This window comes from Leucopleurus acutus (genome assembly GCF_964270905.1).
Source record: "Leucopleurus acutus genome assembly, chromosome: 6".
Taxonomy (NCBI): Eukaryota; Metazoa; Chordata; class Mammalia; order Artiodactyla; family Delphinidae; genus Leucopleurus; species Leucopleurus acutus.
Window position 1 is genome coordinate 96,312,656 of NC_139149.1, and position 17,980 is coordinate 96,330,635.

Consider the following 17,980-nt stretch of genomic DNA (forward strand, 5'->3'; position numbering starts at 1 on the left):
TGTAGGACACTCACACGCTGAAAGCAAATAGCATGTATTGTCCGCACTATTAAGGAAAAAGGGCCAAGACCAGAAGAATTTCTAAATAGTGCCAACCATTTTGCTTGACAATTATCTAAATTACTTTTAAGCAGATAAGGCTATTAACAAGCTTGCTTTAGTTACACCTGAAGTTCTCAGACGGGTGCTTATAAAATCATTGTTAATGAGATCAGACAGGAGTTTTTGATTCTGTACAATACCTCTGGCTGCCAAGTAGACTGTCCAGAGGTTACTATGTAATTTACAGGCAGCGCCTTTGACTGGTCAATCCTGGCAAAGTGCAAAGGATCTTTCATTTCATTCTGTCAGTCAACAGAAATTAATATTTCCTGAGCTGAGAGTGCAGGAATTCTAAATGAGTTTTAAGAAAGGATGTACAGAGGCTGATCAAATACATGCTGATCACTGTGTGGTACCAACATATGCCAAAAGGGGCAGATATGAAAGCCAGAGCTCTAGTAAAAACCCTCTTCAAGACAAGCATGATGACTTAGAAATCTCTTTTTACCAAGATCCCTCCCTGCCTTTTTCTCTTATTGTTCCACTGAGATGAACCTGCCCCCTGTGAGCCAGTAGTGTGCCACATACACACACACACACACACACAAAGAGAGAAAAAGAGAGAGAAAAGGAGCGGGAGGTGGGGAGAGGGGGAGAAAGAGGGAGACAGAGGAGAGAGAGTGTGTGAACATTCTACTGACACATTTCCAAATGCTTTCAAGAAGCTGGGAAAACTCTTTCTGGGTAACATTCTACCTGTTCTGTTTCAGGGACTTCTTTGTTTTGGAGCCAGTGTTTAGAAAAAATAAATTATTTTCCCATCTGGAAAAGTTAAAAGTATACAATTAGGGTGAAAATGGTTGGATATGGAGAAGTGGAAAGAGAGAGACTATTGCTTTCTCTGGGCTAGTTCTGGGAAAACTGTAGTTAGTGTTCATCTACTTCAATTTCTGAAGTTAGTATGGCTGTGGTCAGACCCTGTCTGGTTGAGACCCAGCAGGGCTGAAAGAGTCTGTCAACAGCAGCCATGGGAGAACCAGCTACGTTCTGAAAAAGATTCCTTGCCGAGTTCTCTAATAACAGGACACATTCATGATTTGGTGTGGAATTTTCTCAGGGAGGTGTAGACTCAAAGACAGTTCAGCCTATCAAACAATGACTTAAACGCTAAGACTTATGGAATTGATATAGTGATCCTTAAATAATCGGCAATTAAGATGGCCAAGAGCTTATAACCACAGCATCTTAAGGAGAAGCACCTCCTGGGCAAAAGAAGACAGTTCGCTAAGCTGTTTAATTTATCCGTGTGGACCCATTATATCCCTCCTATTCCTGCTGGCTCTTCATGCCCAGGCACACGCCCCAGGTGTCTGTCCACCTGAGTGAAGGAAAGGCATAGGTACGCAAACGCAGTTGGTAAATAAATGCAGTTGAGCTCCGGGAGCTCTGAAACAATGGTGATTAAAGCTGTAGCATATTGAATAGTTGTGTGTTGAGAAATCAACATTGTAATGTAATAATTACCATTTTTAGAAAGGCAGGATTCCAATTATGAAGTGAACTACAAATCACCCCGATTTCATTTATTTCATGGTAAAGATAGTCTCGTAAATTGTTACCAAGTGGTAAGCAAATGAAAGTAGGGCACTGATATCAATGTATGTTGCCATGTTACTTTGTAGTGGTAATGGCAAGTGGCCGATAATGTTGGATGAATAAATCACTAGTAGACACAACTCAATGCTCCCTCTCTTTATCTAAATACGTATCTCAGAGACTTATACCAAGTCGTTTCTAAGAAACAGCAATTTGCATCACTCCGCTATAATCCACTGCACCTTGGGAAGCAATCTTTATCCCATTTACATTTGAGAAATAATATCACCAATACCGAACATGCCCATTTCTACACTGGGAAGGTTAAAAGAAAACAAAAACCAAAGGGGGGAAAAGAAAAACAGAGAAAATAAAAGGAAAGTAAGGAAAAGGGGAGAAAGACAAGGAGTAAAAAACAGATCAGTGAATCTTAAAAAACATCTATCTTTAACGAACAAGTGACATTTTCAGTAAAGTTTTTCTGAATCTGAAAAAGTAAAATAAAATTCCTGCTGACTTTCAAAAGCCAAACCTTTGGGTCATTCTTTAAAAAAATAGATAACCAGCAGATTAAAGGAACTCCATTTACAAAAATCAAATGAACCTCTCACAAAGCTTGTTTGGGACATGAATAAATCATCTGGTCATGAATTATTCATTGTTATCAAGAAACAAGCCGGGATTCCAGGAACTGGGCTGAGGGAAGTGCTGAAACCAGGGAGTGAGTGAGTTCATTGTCTCAAACCCACCATGGGAAGGGAGAGGACAGGCCACAGGGTACTGACAAGTGATGCTGACCATGCTAGATGATTTCAGGGGACACTCTGGCAGCACTTACACCCCAGAGCATACAGCAAATAGAGTTTAATCCTTACCTTACTTTAGAAAATTGCATGTACTTAGTAACAGACCATAAGACATTTTGAGCATTGGATCTTTTTTCTTTTGAATGCGTGACATACATGGGGAATATGAGCTGTATGCAAAAGACAGTAGGAGTTAAAAGTTTGCATTTAAGGGAGATGACTAGAAAACTCCTTAAAGATACACTGTTAAGAGTAGTCTGGGGCTTCCCTGGTGGCGCAGTGGTTGAGAGTCTACCTGCTAATGCAGGGAACACGGGTTCGAGCCCTGGTCTGAGAGGATCCCACATGGCGCGGAGCAACTGGGCCCGTGAGCCACAACTATGGAGCCTGCGCGTCTGGAGCCTGTGCTCCGCAGCAAGAGAGGCCACCATAGTGAGAGGCCCGCACACCGCGATGAAGAGTGGATCCCGCTTGCCGCAACTAGAGAAAGCCCTCACACAGAAACGAAGACGCAACACAGCAAAAATAAATTAATTAATTAATTAATAAACTCCTGCCCCCAACATCTTCTTTAAAAAAAAAAAAGAGTAGTCTGACCTACTCGTTCATGGCTTAGGGGGTTATATTCTTTTTATTGGGGTCGGGAAGAAGGAAAGGGAGCCTCTCACACTTAATCAACTAATCAGCCTATGTATGTGTTCCAGGTCCAAACTGCTTTGCAGGAACTACGATCATTCCGGCTGGCATTGAAGTGAAAGTGGATGAATGTAACATCTGTCACTGTCACAACGGGGACTGGTGGAAGCCTGCTCAGTGTTCAAAACGCGAATGCCAAGGCAAGCAGACTGTGTAGAACAGATTCCCACCCGATGACGAGTTCTTAGGAGAGAAAGCTATGCCTTCTACACTGCACATGTTTAAAACAAGAGAAAACAAACAAACTCCTGCCCGCTACAACAGGGTCACCAGCAAAACCTTTTAGGGTTGACAAAAGTGAACATTTTACTAAGAGGAAATTTCTCTTTCTTTCTTGCTATATAAAATATATATAGCATATAGCTATCAAAACTGCTTTTGTAATTATCCATGCTTGATGGTGACTTGACAACTGGATTTCTGGAACAAAAAGAAAGAAATAGCCTTGTACAGGTTTCTTCTCTGGTGACACCACTGGCCTGCCAGCTCACCATCTACTGACTTTCTCCATTTTTACTCTTCTGTAAACCTGGCATTTTTCTCTTGGAGTGATTTATTTTTTCCTCTTTAGAGTCTAAGGGGCCAGATTTGACTGCACAGTAAGGTTTTGAGTTGTGTCAAATAAGCTTCAGTAAAGCAGTGTCAGGAGTGAGGACCCTCCTGATTAGGAATAAGCAAAAGCACCCAAGCGATCACTCCCCTCGAGTGAATCTTGCCCTGCAGGGTCAGAAGAGAGAGGTGCACAGAGCTGGACCCACTGCTGGGCTGGGTGCGGAACTGGAGCTCAGTGCACTATGCGGGGACTCACAATTTGATTCTTACAAACCACACATTTCATTCACAAAATTTTGAAACTGCCGATCAAAAACTAATATGTGAAGAATACCACGAGCATCACTAAAGAATCCAAAGGGAGACATGTATTCAAAATTGCAGCATCAATCACCAGACTCTCTCATGATGCTGAATTTAAGTTCGGCTCATAATGAAACACACTACACCCACTCTGTCCCCTGGCACGAGAAATACCAGAACCAGGGTGAGCAGCCCCACTGTGAATCTGAATCCTTCTGAACACTTCTGGCTTTTGAGCTCAGATTTGGCTGAAAGCCAGTCATACACACAGGCAGTTTTTCTGGTTCGGGACTGTGTTTGCCATGTTACAGTAACGACCGCTCAGCCCTCTGTCTAAAACATAAGATTCAGGACACTCTTTCCACCTCAAGTGCTGATTTAAAGATTAGGGTAGAGTGAGTCTTGCACAATACAATTCCATTTGTTGAACAGTTTTTAAAATGTATATATTAGACACTGAACAATTAAAATGAACCTTTGAAGAGTCTCAAGGTTGCCCTGGTAATGCTGCTAGTATAGGAACAGAAAAAATAAAATACACAGGGTATCCGATGCCACCTCTATTCAAGTGCAAATTTAACAATTCTGAAACCACATGGCATAGCTAGTCACTTATTCCACCTCTCCTGTCTTGAAAACCCTGGCACTGATCTGGTAGGGTCCTTGAGGAACCTTGAAGGTTGTCTTCATTACCAATGTTCTTTCCTTTTCTGCTCCCACTCTCATCTGGGCTTGGCCATAGCTCCAGTGGAGTTGCCGCATTCCTGTACAAGGTCTCGCAACCTCAGCGCTATTGACATTTGGGGCCAGACAATTAATTGTCATTGGGAGCTGTCCTGTGCATTTTTAGGATGTTTAGCAGCATTCTTGGCTTCTATCCACTAAATGCCAAGAGCAGTACCCTAACTGTAATAACAGAATGTCTCTGGACATTGCCAAATGTCCCCAGGCTGTGTGGAAGGGGGCAGAATTTCCCCTGGTTGAGAACCATTGGTCTAGAATCATCAGTACAGAGTGGTTTTCTACCAGGGGCGGGGGGCGGGGGGGAAGTACCAGGCAAGGTCTGGCTGAGGCTGTGGCTTTGGTGAGCCTCTGAGCCCTTGCGGACAGGCACGACCAGCAGCCCCGAGGGGACGGGTCAGTCTCCTCCAAAGGGAGTGACGCTTCATCACCACAGGTCCACCCTCAGGACACACATCTCTTTAGTCTCATCAACTGGGTTTTCCTTTAAAATCGTCAAGCCCCTCCTCCCTGGAAGCTCCTCCCGTCATCAAGAAAGAGCTGTCATTTCCAAAATTAATGTGTTGACGAGTTGGACCTGACACTTCTCACACACACTGTGCTCGTGTTCTGATACCAACAGTCAGGCTGGCGCCATCCGAGGGAGAACTCAAGCCGCCTTCCCTTAGAACACCAATTCGCAGCAAGGGTGGTGCTTTTCAGTTGCCACCCTGGATACATCCTAAAGACAGTCATGAATCATTCATGAACCGTTCTGCATGATTTATTCCCGCACTTCAAAGCAAAGGCACTCCACACTTCAGCTTGTTTCTAGACAGAGATGTATCATAGAGCTTTCTTTGCCCCGAGGTTGCCTACTGCCAGCCTCAAAAATCTTCACTCTTGGAAAGAAATAATAATAATAAATGACAGGAATAAGGTTTGAAACCCAGAAAACATCATTAATAGGGCCATGTTTCATAGTACCCTATCTATTATTAAGGAGTTACTATGTCCTTTGTAGAAAACAGAAGGCGAGAGCCACTGGGAAGCCAGGGTACAGAAATTTTGCATCAAAGGCTGGGCACAGTGAGAGTCACAACAAGAATTTTCGAGAATGAAGTACACTACCCATCAAGAAACTCTCTTCAGAGAGTTTGCAGAATGAAGGCTGCCCAGCGGCCTCTGTTACCAGCCAGAGAGAGGGATTATTTTATTGTTGTCCTTGGATTTTTTTTTTTTCCCTCTCAGAGTCTCACTACAAGCTGTTTCCTTTAAGACTTTGTAGCACTGACATTTTTCCCCCTTTAGGGAGAGATGAACCTATACTGTGACAGAATTTCTCATAAACTGATAAACACTTTACAACTTCCTTCTACCCAGGTCATTGAGAAATCCTTTCCAAACTCTGAACAACACAGTTCTGGTTTCATCTGTTGTTGTTGTTGTTGCTTTTCTTTTGAAAGCTTTGTCTGCAGCTACCCCATCACCACTACCCTCCTACATCTCCTCTGCCTTTGGTTCTTGGCTTTAACTACAGCTCTGTTTAAATAAAGGATCAACATCCTGATTGACAGCTGATGCCTGTTAAAAAATGATTCAGTTTCTAAAATCTTTGAAAAATGGTGTGCCTGAAAACTAGTGAGAGAAAAAAAAAAAAACACTAAACACTCAACTGTAAAAAGGGGATTCTAGCTACAATATTTGATGTGTAAAAGAATATATTATTAAAAAACTATTTTGTTAAATATAAAGTGTGTTAACCAGCAAACACGGTTTGTGGTATATTTTCCTTCCTGAATTTCTCCCTTCTCCCTACTCTTCATTTAATGACTAATTCTAAGTGACTTCTATCATCTGAAAATACATGTGTCGTTAGAGCTATGTTCAGTTAGAATTAGGCATCAGCTTTAGCGTTTGTCTGAGTACATTTTCATTTTTCCTAAGAGAAGGCAAGGCTGATTTAGGGATCAGAGAGGAACTCAAACCAGCAGTGAGAGGGTTAGGGATAGGAAAAATATTTCCCTGACCCAGATCCATGCACACTACTAATGATAATCTGTAATTTTTGAGGGCTTACTCTGTGGCAGGCCCTGTGATGTGCACTGAACCTTTTCTATTCAAGCCACACAGCACAGTCCCACAGAGGCAGGGACTCTTATTATCTCTGCTTTGCTGTTGAGGAAACCAGAATACGAAGAGGTTAAATGCTTTGCCCAAGGTCACAGGATCTTAACGGGCAAAGCAGAAATTTTTTACTGTAGAAGTTTTCAATCATACAAAAATTGAGAAGATTGTATAAGGAACCTCCATTTACCCATTGCCAAGATGCAACAGTTCTCAAGGTTCTGCATGATACTTCATCTATTGTTTTCCCTTGAATATTTTAAAGCAAATATCAGGCATATCATTTCATCCCTACATCATCAAAGAGAGTAATCATCTCTTTGAAAAAAGGGCTGAAACTAACATACCATTGTAAAGCAATTATACTCCAATAAAGATGTTAAAATGAAAAAAAATAATAATAAATATTATTTCTAAAAAAATAAAGAAAAAAGGGATAGTTTTTACCAAACCTAACAAAATTAATAATTTCTTAATATCATCAATATCCAGTTTATATTCAAATTTCTTAGATTTTTCTAAACTACAGGGGAGGAGGGGTGTTTGCATGATCCAAAGCAAACCATCTGTAACACTGCATTTGGTCGTTATGCCTCCTAAGTCCACAGTAGGGATGTGAACCCCGCCAACAGACAGCTGTGAACTCTGACAGACTCCTGGGTCTGTTGTTGTTACCAGAAGGTTGTGTTGGGGAAAATCACTCTTTTAAAGTCCATGTTAAACTCCTCCCTAGACTCTAAGCAGGGCAAGCAGTAGGCAAGAGGCTTTCTACCAATAGCGGCAACAAAGCCCTTGACCGAGAACCATTTCCAATGACCAGCACCCAGAGGACGCCGCCTTTTATACGTGTGTAAGCTTTCCTTATGGAGTAAGTGCAAACTGTTATCCTCCTTCTCCTTGAGACAAACATACTGCCTAACAGAGTAAAGCTGAACAATACTTTATAAATTGTCATCATCTACTGCATCGTTGGAGGAAGAAAGAAAAAAGCCAACCACTAAGAAAACATCAGCTTGGCATCCCCCGTACACGGATACACGCCCCCGGCTCCACCAACATTTTCTTAAAACAAGATTAGACTATCGTGCTTTTCAGTTTCCCATCCATCCAACTCTCTTTCCCTATGCCCCTTGCCAAGGATTGTTTACAGTTCATTTCTGATTCAACTTTCGTGGAAGGGCACTTCAAAGCATAGGAGAGAAAGCTATGAGACAGTCCTGGGTTTGTTGTTATTTCAGGGTTTACGTTGGTAATACTACTCTTTCAAAGAAAGGTACCTTCATGGTTTTGAAGGACAAATGCTACCTCTGAGTTGGCAACCTTACCTATACTTTCTTACCCTGTTTACAAGGGATTTATACCTCCAAATGGGGGGATAGTCTTATCAGTGAGCCTCAAACTGTACTGTCTGGTATGAATACCTGATTCGCCCTGATGGACCTTATAGACCCAGAAGGCATATTGTTCTTTCGATGAGCTAGTGCCTTAGTGCCTCTCACAGAATAAGAGTTAAATACATTGAGTTAAAGGAACTTCTTGAATTTTAAGGATTCAAAATTTGTTTCATATGCCAAACATTTTCAGTTGTGGTAATGACTTAATGGTTTTCTCTTTAAATTTGAAGACCTTGAACTCATAGTTCTTTGAAGCCCAAACTCCAATGTAATTTATCCCAGTGCTTACCTTACTCCCTGGCTTTGAGTAGGGGCCCTTTTTAAAAAGCTGTACTTTTAAAATTAATTTTCAGTTTTAAAGCCTTTCAAATGAATAGTTATGTGAGGTGGGGGAGGAATTCGGATATAAAGTTCAGCTATTCAGCTACCACGTCTTGAGCCCCTTCTGTGCATCAGATTCTATATTGGCTACTTTACAAGAGAAAATGACTTACATTCATCAGCTCAACCATTCTGATAACTATCATGAAATCATGAACTAGCATTCCCATTTTGCAGACTGGAACAGTGAGATTCAGTGAAGTTCAGTCATTTTCACAGGCTCGCCCAATTTTATATCAGGGCTCTAAGTATTAAACCGAACGTTACCCATAAAACAGCTTAGAATAGAGCCTGGCACATAAGAAGAGTCTATTATGTGTCCGCTATCATTATGAGGTTATGGTATGATAAGAGATATCTCATGGATAAGGTAACCCTAGGTTTGGATCATGAAGCTTGAGTAAAAGACGGGCAGGAATTTGGGGTTTGCTATTGGCATATTTAAAAATAAATAGTATCTTTGGAGTGTGACAAGCAGTCAGGTGTGATTTGAGGGTGAAGTTGAAGATGGTGGGACATGGTGAAAGATGTGTCCAGGAAGGAAACCTAGTTGTCAGGTGATGGAAAATCATGCTCAGAAAACTGGACTTGGTTTTTCTTGATACTGTGGATTAATTAACATCAAAAAGAGGGTGACATGGCCACATGTAAGTCTTAGGATAACAATTCTGACAGCAGAGTGAAGGACGGGATGGGGTCTAGTGAGAGAGAGGTGGGGACACTAAGGAGAAGCAATTACAAGAGTCCAGGAAGGAATAATGAGGACCTGATCCGGTAGTGGTGACACTCGAACAGACTGGTTGGGACAACAAGACTTCATGGAGGAACAAATGGGATTCAAGAATTAAAGTAGCCCCCATTTCTAGTTCAGGTGATCAGAAGGATATTGATGCTAGTAACCACCACCAGAAGCATGGAGCTCATGCTTTCTTTGGGGGTGGCACATACCCCACTTTAGACTTTATGCTGAAGATGCTGACAATACCAAGGTATTTAGGATTAACCTCAGATACGCTTGTCTACAGGGCAGCCCACTCTGTTTCTATTTGCCAATGCCTTTTTCATCCTGGTTTGAATAATTGCAATTTGAAGGGCCAAAGTCCTCTACTGGTCATACGTGTTTTCAGAGTATTCTTAAAATGGAAGTCAAAGGTTGGCATCAAAAGAACAGAATTCTTTACTAATTTGTGGTAAATATTAATCTCACACCATGGTGAAATAATTTCTTTTGCATCGTATGATACAAACTGCTTATAAATTTCCAACAGCTCTCTCTGTTCATGCCCCTTCAGAATATAAATGTCAGTTTTATTTTTACATTATCATTCACCAGGGTTTTGGAAATTCAAAAAGAAAGAATTTTTTCAACCATCCACTGTGGCCTTCTCTTTTTTTTTTTCTTTCAGAACATACAGGATTAGGTGACAAGTTAGGTCCTGGAGAGCCTTTTGATCTGAGATTTCCAAGGATATCCACCCTGTTCCCATTCCATTTTTCTTGGCCTTTGTTTGGTTTTTGGTTTCATTCACTTTTTAATTAATCACAACATTGGGTCAGCTAGACCCATTAACTGCATTTCTCATTTAGACCTTTCAGAGATGCAGTTGCAGATGCAATTTAATTTGTTGACCCATGATCAATAGCAATTAATAACATCTCTTTAATCTTGTTGAAAGGTCTGTCTCTGGTTCCCAGTAGCCACCATCTCAAGGGAAAGGTAGGCACACTCACAGGTTATTTAGCTTCTAGGCAATAGCTGCCCTCACCCACCTACTCTTCTCATGGCTTAGTGGCCATTTCAGAAGTCACTGTTCTCTAGGGCCCTTTCAATGATCACAGAAAAGTTTATCCAGACACCCTTATCTGATTCCTCCGCTGCAAATTCATTATGCAAACAAACTCTGAGAAAAAGACTCTAAAGTCATTTTTTAATTCAGAAAAATAGATTTGACTTTTTCAAGTGCATTATGTTAATAAAGTAAATGCTCAAGTTTCCTGGCTCTTCTCCATGTTGCCTTGTATAACCCAATCACTGCATCCAGACTTTTCCCCTTTGATTTGTCATATTCAATGAAGTTTATTCAATTATTCAATAAATAATGTTCCAGCTAGGAAACTAGGCACTGGGGGTTAAAACTAAATGAGGCAGGGCTTCTGTGGTGGTGCAGTGGTTAAGAATATGCCTGCCAATGCAGGGGACACGGGTGCGACCCCTGGTCCGGGAAGATCCCACATGCCGCGGGGCAACTAAGCTCATGCGCCACAACTACTGAGCCTGAGCTCTAGAGCCCGTGAGCCACAACCACTGAAGCCCGTGCTCCTAGAGCCCATGCCCCACAACAAGAGAAGCCACCGCAATGAGAAGCCCACACACCACAACGAAGAGTAGCCCCCGCTCGCCGCAACTAGAGAAAGCCCGCGCGCAGCAACAAAGACCCAATGCAGCCAAAAATAAATAAATAAGTAAATAATTAATTTAAACAAAAAGTAAATGAGGCATTTTTTTTTCCTGCTCTCAAGGAGCTTACAGTCTGGTGGGGCAAATTAGCTAGGCAAGTCCACAATGACAGAGAAGGGCGTGCTGTGCTCCAAGTATGAACAGGTATACTGGGAATATTTGCACAAGACAAGGCATCATCCCAGGCCTGCGGGAAGGCTTCCTGGGAGATGGATTGTGCAATAAGTTTTAAAAGAGGAAAAGACTAAAGAATGAGGAAGTATCTAATGCCCTCGTGTAGTACTGATATATAAGGTGAACTTTCCACTGGTACAGCTCAGACCATGTAACTGCCCCCCTGTTGCTAATAATGAAATTCATCCAAATCAGTAAATATGTGCCTGTCACTAAACCAAGGACTTTGAGCAAATAAACGTCACCTTCCTGCTGTGAAGGAATCACTTACTTATCTTGGTGCCATCTGTCCTTTGCTCTATAGTCAGCTTACTGACCAGTGGAATTCATTGTCCTTTACCCAACTGGGGTACCAGGTACACTGCCTTTTATCAAAACTTGTCCTTGCATCTCAGTAGGAATTTGAGGAATGCCATTCTTCCATCGTCTTTACATTTTTGGCTTCATCTATTGACTTGTCCTACCTGGTACCAGGCTCAGCTGTGGAACAGAAGACTGCGGCTCCTGTTAAAGCATCAGAAAGCAAGCAGGAGACATACTGGTGAGCAAGAAGCCCTTCCCAAATGTTCAGAAATACAATCTAAGGATGACCGCGTACTCTATAAGCTCATAAGACTAGCCTTGAAACCAACTGTCAGTAAGTTTTCTGGGTTAAAATTTTACAAAGAGATAATTAAAAAGATGCTAGGCAACATCTTATAGAGAAGATGTGCGGCTACTAGATATATAAATAGAAGGCATAGGACTTCTAAACTGCAAGTAGAAAATGTCTAAGGTGCATATGTGTATTTGTATCCACGTGTTAATAGTAGAGTACTGTATATCGATAGAAATGTAAAAAGCTATAGACATTAGAGTGGACTGATGGCTGTGTCATTAAGATCACATACTTGCTATGTCTCCATAAAGCTAGAACATTCTCCCACTTTTGTGCCTAACAATTGCAGGCTTGTTTAGCCTACAGTAATTCTTATCCCACCTCTGCCTTGCCGTGAAGCATTTCATTAGTTCTGCTTGTTCATAGATTTAATTTTCCATCCCTAATCATTTGTGTCTCATGTGGTACATTGATTTCAGAGGGAGGTTGAACACGAGCAAAGGAGAGTTGCAGAGGGGAATGAAAATCAAGTTGCATGGAACCTAAAATCATTGCAGTGACAATGAGATATACATATAAAAAAGAAAAGTTTCTTATTAAATGTGTAAAATATTAACATAAACATACAGTTGTGTTTTTGTTTAATTGCTTTTTTGGGTTTTTTGTTTGTTTGTTTTTGTTTTGCAACTAGGCAGTCATTTTTTCTGCTCAAGAGGACATAGCTTCCATTTATCTGCTCTGTTTACTATCTCTTGTGGTCCTGCAAGGCATTACTGCTATAAGATGAACAGAGAAGGACTCCCCTGAGTATACAGATATGCAGGGGATACCTGTGTGCGGTCAGAGGAGAATGTTCTCCAAGCTGCTTCACTTGTTTACATAAAGCACGCTCCTATCCTGTTGGCTGGGCTGGATGCCACTTTGGGTTCTCCAGAGAACTCAGCAATGATCCAGGAGGTTCTCACCACTCAGTTGCCCGTTTCTCAGCCTGACAAGTATTCTGACCTCAGGAATGTTGACTTTAATTGCCTGAGTTTGCTTTAGATACCCATTTGTATCTTCCAGCTCATGAGTGATTGCACAGCTCTATGCAGGCCACTTTGGATATAAACAGTAGAGGGAGAGGCCCCAGCATCAGTCATGAATGAGAGCAGAGACAGCAGTGTTTCATTCCCCACTCCCTTTCTTCCAGCATGTGCTTTTTATCAGCAGCCAGACCACTGGCTACCCAGTCTCCAGAGTCAGCAGCCTATAATAGCTTTATTAAGAGATTCTGACTGGGTCTTTTTTTTAAAAAAAGAAAAACAAACCTTTAGCTATCCTCCAATGAGCGGGGATGGCTAGGGTCACAGTAGCAAAGGTGTGAAATGATTCATCCAAAAAGCATAAAGTAACTTTAAAAAAAAGGGGGAATGCACAGAATTATATTTCATAACACCAATGTGGCGTGCAATGATACATTCCTTCTTTGCACTTGTGGAAGTAAAACCAGAATGTACATCTGTAATCACATATTCCATCCCACTGATTTGCTCTTACAGAAAATGGAAGGTCAGTCATCCAACTCACACGCCTATTGAAATGATGTCAACTCAGAAAAATATTCTTTGTTTACCATAAAATCTATATTTCAGGGCTTCCCTGGTGGCGCAGTGGTTGAGAGTTCGCCTGTCGATGCAGGGGACACGGGTTCGTGCCCCGGTCCGGGAGGATCCCACATGCCGTGGAGCGGCTGGGTCCGTGAACCATGGCTGCTGAGCCTGTGCGTCCGGAGCCTGTGCTCCGCGACGGAGAGGCCACAACAGTGAGAGGACTGCGTACCGCAAAAAAAAAAAAAAAAAAATCTATATTTCAGGACATATAAATCCACTGTATATAGACTGGGTATGTAGCAACCATACAGTCTCCTTTAGCTGCCTTCTGGAGAAATACAAGGGCGTGTTGGAAACGCATCACGCATGTGGTAAAATACAACCTAGAAACATGTTCTTTCACCCTCAGCTCTGACACACAATGAGATACAGATTTTTTAAACTGTTTGCTTAGTTTGAGCAATCGCATCTTTAGCATCATCGGACTTGGGGTTGAACTAAATAATCTAGTCCAAAATCATTTTCTTTGAGAACAGATTTATGGCTACTGAGCTGAACCAAAGAAACTGGATCTTTGTAAAGGCCCACTTAATGGCTCTGTAGATATTGCCAGAACTACGTTTGCAAGGCCAAATGCTTTCTTCCTTTGTATAAATGATTCATTGTAAGTGAACATCTTTTAAGCTTCTCCCTGACGTCCACTATACATACATACAAGCACACATATGATACTTATGACACGGGATATACAGGGTGTATCACTAACACCCCAGAAGTCCCCGTGTGCCCCCTTCCAATCAATGCCCTCACCACCACCAAGGATAACCCCCACCAAGGATGGTGAATCTCCAAACAGCACAACTCGCTTTGGCCTGTTTTGAAACTCAATAGAATCAGACAATATGTATTTTTGGAACCTGGCTACTTTCATTCCACATCTTGTTTGTGAAATCCATCCATATTATTACATTCCTTTATTTTCTTTATGAAAAGGAGATTTGATTTCATTGCCAGAGCTACTTCCCTTGATTTACTAGGAGAAATGTAATCATTAATATTAAAAAAAAACTAAAATCTCACCCAGAGATCAGAGATGGGGGAAAAAACTCTTATATACTTACTTTTTGCTTCTTTTTCTATGGACTTAATAATATACATTAATTTACAAATGTACTGGACTCCTACATAGGGAGCCGCTTCAAAGCAGAAATAAATGTTAAAAAGCACCAGCAGTCAAGGTCAGTTTCTATTTTTAAAGATGAGGGCTTGTCCTTCATTGTAGTATTTCATCACTTCTAACCGAATTTGTCATTTATCACCACCTCCCTTCATTCATCAGTAAAGTCTTACACTGGCTTAGAAAGTGAGCTCAGAAAGGTTAGCTCTGAAATAGAGAAGGAAGAAGCAGCATGACATCCAAGCGGGGGTCACTGGAGACTAGAGAGAGTGTCAAATATCTCCCAAGGGGGACAACTCATCCTAGCAGGAACTGTGTGTTCTGTAATCTTGGCCTGGCACACCTGGACCCACCCTACCCCCACTCCTTCTCTTTTCCAGCCCTCAGTTCTCAGTGTAAAGGGCACTAGCCTCTCACCCTGATTGGATCAGGTCCCCAGGATGTTCTTCCCTAGCCCTCTGGACTTCTCTTTTTGGAATATTTATGACCCCATAAGTAACATTTTTTAGCTGTCCATTCCACCAGACTATAAGTTGATGAGGCATCTAGCAGTGTCCTGGCACATAGCAGATATTCATCTAGTATTTTTTGAATGGGTGAATTAACAAAGGGACAAAATTAAATGTTTCAGAAGTTCTCAAGATATAAAATCCATTTTATCCCTAAACTTTATGATTTGTTTCCTTCTTCTTGGTGTTCTCATGTCAGGAGAAATATGTAAGTCTCTCTATAAACAAACAAACCAGAAACTCTTGAGTGTCAAATAAATCTACTTCTTTCTAAACACAAAATGTTTCCTCATTTCCAGGAATGTGTGCATTATAGGTTCCTTAAATTAGAGGTCCAGCTGCTCAGCATTTTGGTGCCAAAACCCACCAAATGAATGGAAAATCAGGAGAGCGGACACATTTGCTTAAAAACCATCTCAGACAAGTGGATCCATGGACAGTATTAAATGACATCTTTAAAAAAAAAACTTGTAATGCACATACCCCTCCTCAAAGCTAGTGGATCCATTCAGGATGAAGTATTTGGCAAAGAGAGGAGACAGTTAAAGTGCTGTGTGTTTTTATGTTAACCTCCTGTTTCGTCAGAGAAATCAGACTTTTTGATTTCTTCTTTCAAGACTCTCAGACTGTGAGGAAATTGACTAAAATGACCAAGAGAGCATGTTAAAACAAAGTGCTTTCTTCAAAAGTGATTCAGATGGTCACATGATGGGTTCAGTTTCTGCAGTTATAGATAATCAACAGAACCAAGTGACAGTCTGATTTGGCAGGTACAATAAAGTTAAAACAATTTTAATTCTGACTTGTTTTAGGGGTGAGTGCTAGGAATTCCTAGAACTCCAAAACTGGAAGGGCCTCAGAGGCTGTGAATTCCTTAATCTAATGGGCATTAATTACCGATAATTTACACGTAAAGGTACTCACATTTCTAATAATTAAAATGCATTCATAGTACATGTTACTACACAATAGCAACAATCCTATAATCCTGGCAGTGCCACCAGTTCCCAGAAACTTTTAGCCAGTATCTTAAAACACTAAGCTGAAACTTTGGTGTATATCCCTTGGGAGTTTCTTAACACAATGCTTGCTCTTAAAACCAGTTTCCAACCTGTAAGTGACACAGAGAGTATCTAAATCAAGAATCCTTCCAAAGTTCTCTTCCATAATCTACCCAATGACCTAAAACTTTCAGCCAAAGGAAATCTTATATAAAACTATTAAATGTATTAATTTAACCCAAAGACAATTTAATGAGCATTTTAAATCATTTACCAGATGGAAGGCACTGGGCTTCATGTTGAGGGTACTAAGATGAATACAAAGTAGTATTTTTCACAAAAAACTTTATAGCCTAGAGAAGTAGAGACACAAAACTGTCAATAAAATTTCAACATACAGAGGTTTGCATATGAGGTGATGGAGCATAGGAGAGGATTACTTCACACTGGATTTTAGAGAAGTCTTTCTGGAGAAAAGGATGCTGCATCTGAGTCTTGAAAGATGAACAAGGGCTAACTGGATGCAAAAAGGTTGAGCAGGCTGTTGCAGACAAGGGAACACCACAAATAAGGACAGGCAATGTGAGGCAGCACTGCAAGTGTAGAGAGTTATGACCAAATCCATGGTACCCTCGGATTGAGAGACGAAGCTAATAAGAGCAAGTCTGGAAGGATCTTGTGAGCTCTGTTAAGAACTTAAACTCCTGTTGGTAGATGTTAGGAAACCACTGGGAGATTCTCAAGAGAGGAGCTATGTGGTCAAATGTGCAAACTGGATAGAGGATTCTGGTTCTGGCTATACCATGAAAACACATCTGGGGCAGTGACACTCTACTGAAGCAGGATTAGGGGGCAGCTGTACTCAAAAGTCTACACCTGAGCATTGTTTATAGGGGTAAAGAGAAATGGTTCCATCTGGGCTAACTTTAGGCAGTAAAATGAGGACTCGAGAATTGCATATGGGGGTTGAAAGGAGGAAGCAGGGTAGTCTGAGTGAGAGCTGAATTACAAGGGGAAAAACAGGTTGGGTTTGTAGGAATAGGACTTTCAACTTTAAGCATGTTAAATTACAGGTGACTGTGTGAGATTTCTAAGTCACTTTCTCCAGGAGACCATTGGATATATGAGTTTGAAGTTCAAGGCCAAGCTTAAAATAGGAATACAGGGTGAAGAGTCCTGACATAAAAGACATGAAGCAGATAAGCTTGAACAAGTAAAGACTATAGAGCTGGGAAAGTATCAGTTATAACACATAGAATCAAGCCAAATGAAGATGCATGGGACGCGGATCAGGAGGTCATCCATCTGTACAGCCACACATTCTTCTGTATTCTACTCATGCTAAAGCCCTTACTCAGTGTTGCCAGTGGTCAAAATATTCATAAAACCTTGTCGCTTATATTTTAGAGAAGCAAAGCCAAGAGCTAATGATGGATTAATGTTGAGCCAAATGTAAGTGGCTCGAATGAAAAGTGATTCTCAGTTATCTCAGAGAGATTCAACACGATGCTTTGATGTTACCTACCTATGTAGATAAATACATACATAAATTGCTGAATAAAGGGCATGTGAGTAATTGACTCTCATACAAATAATTTTTACCTATATGTGCTGAAATGCTCATTTCTCAGTCCATTGAGTTCGATTTAATGCACAGAGAGCATGTCTAGAATCAATAGGACTTTGAAGGTTTCACTTTTAACTTTACTCAGATGAAACATTCCGAGTGCTGCTTGATAATTCTAGCATCTACACAGCATCAGCAACAGGCCCCACAGGAAGCATGAGGCCGAGGTTAGAGCCCTTCTAAGTCAAGATGCTACGATACCCAAAGAACCAATTTCCACTGTATTG

The 17,980-nt window shown here is 41.1% G+C and overlaps 1 protein-coding gene across 1 annotated transcript in view; it reads left to right on the forward strand.

Annotated features, from left to right (window-relative positions):
* Nucleotides 1–3,297, forward strand: part of VWC2L (von Willebrand factor C domain containing 2 like) — a gene marked incomplete at its 3' end in the record, with an annotated part of 149,257 nt that extends 145,960 nt beyond the window's left edge. The window contains exon 3 of the mRNA XM_082840652.1: nucleotides 3,149–3,297. Coding sequence (XP_082696778.1) covers nucleotides 3,149–3,297 — 149 coding nt within the window. The remainder of the gene's footprint in view (nucleotides 1–3,148) is intronic.
* Between the last annotated feature and the right edge of the window lie 14,683 nt (nucleotides 3,298–17,980).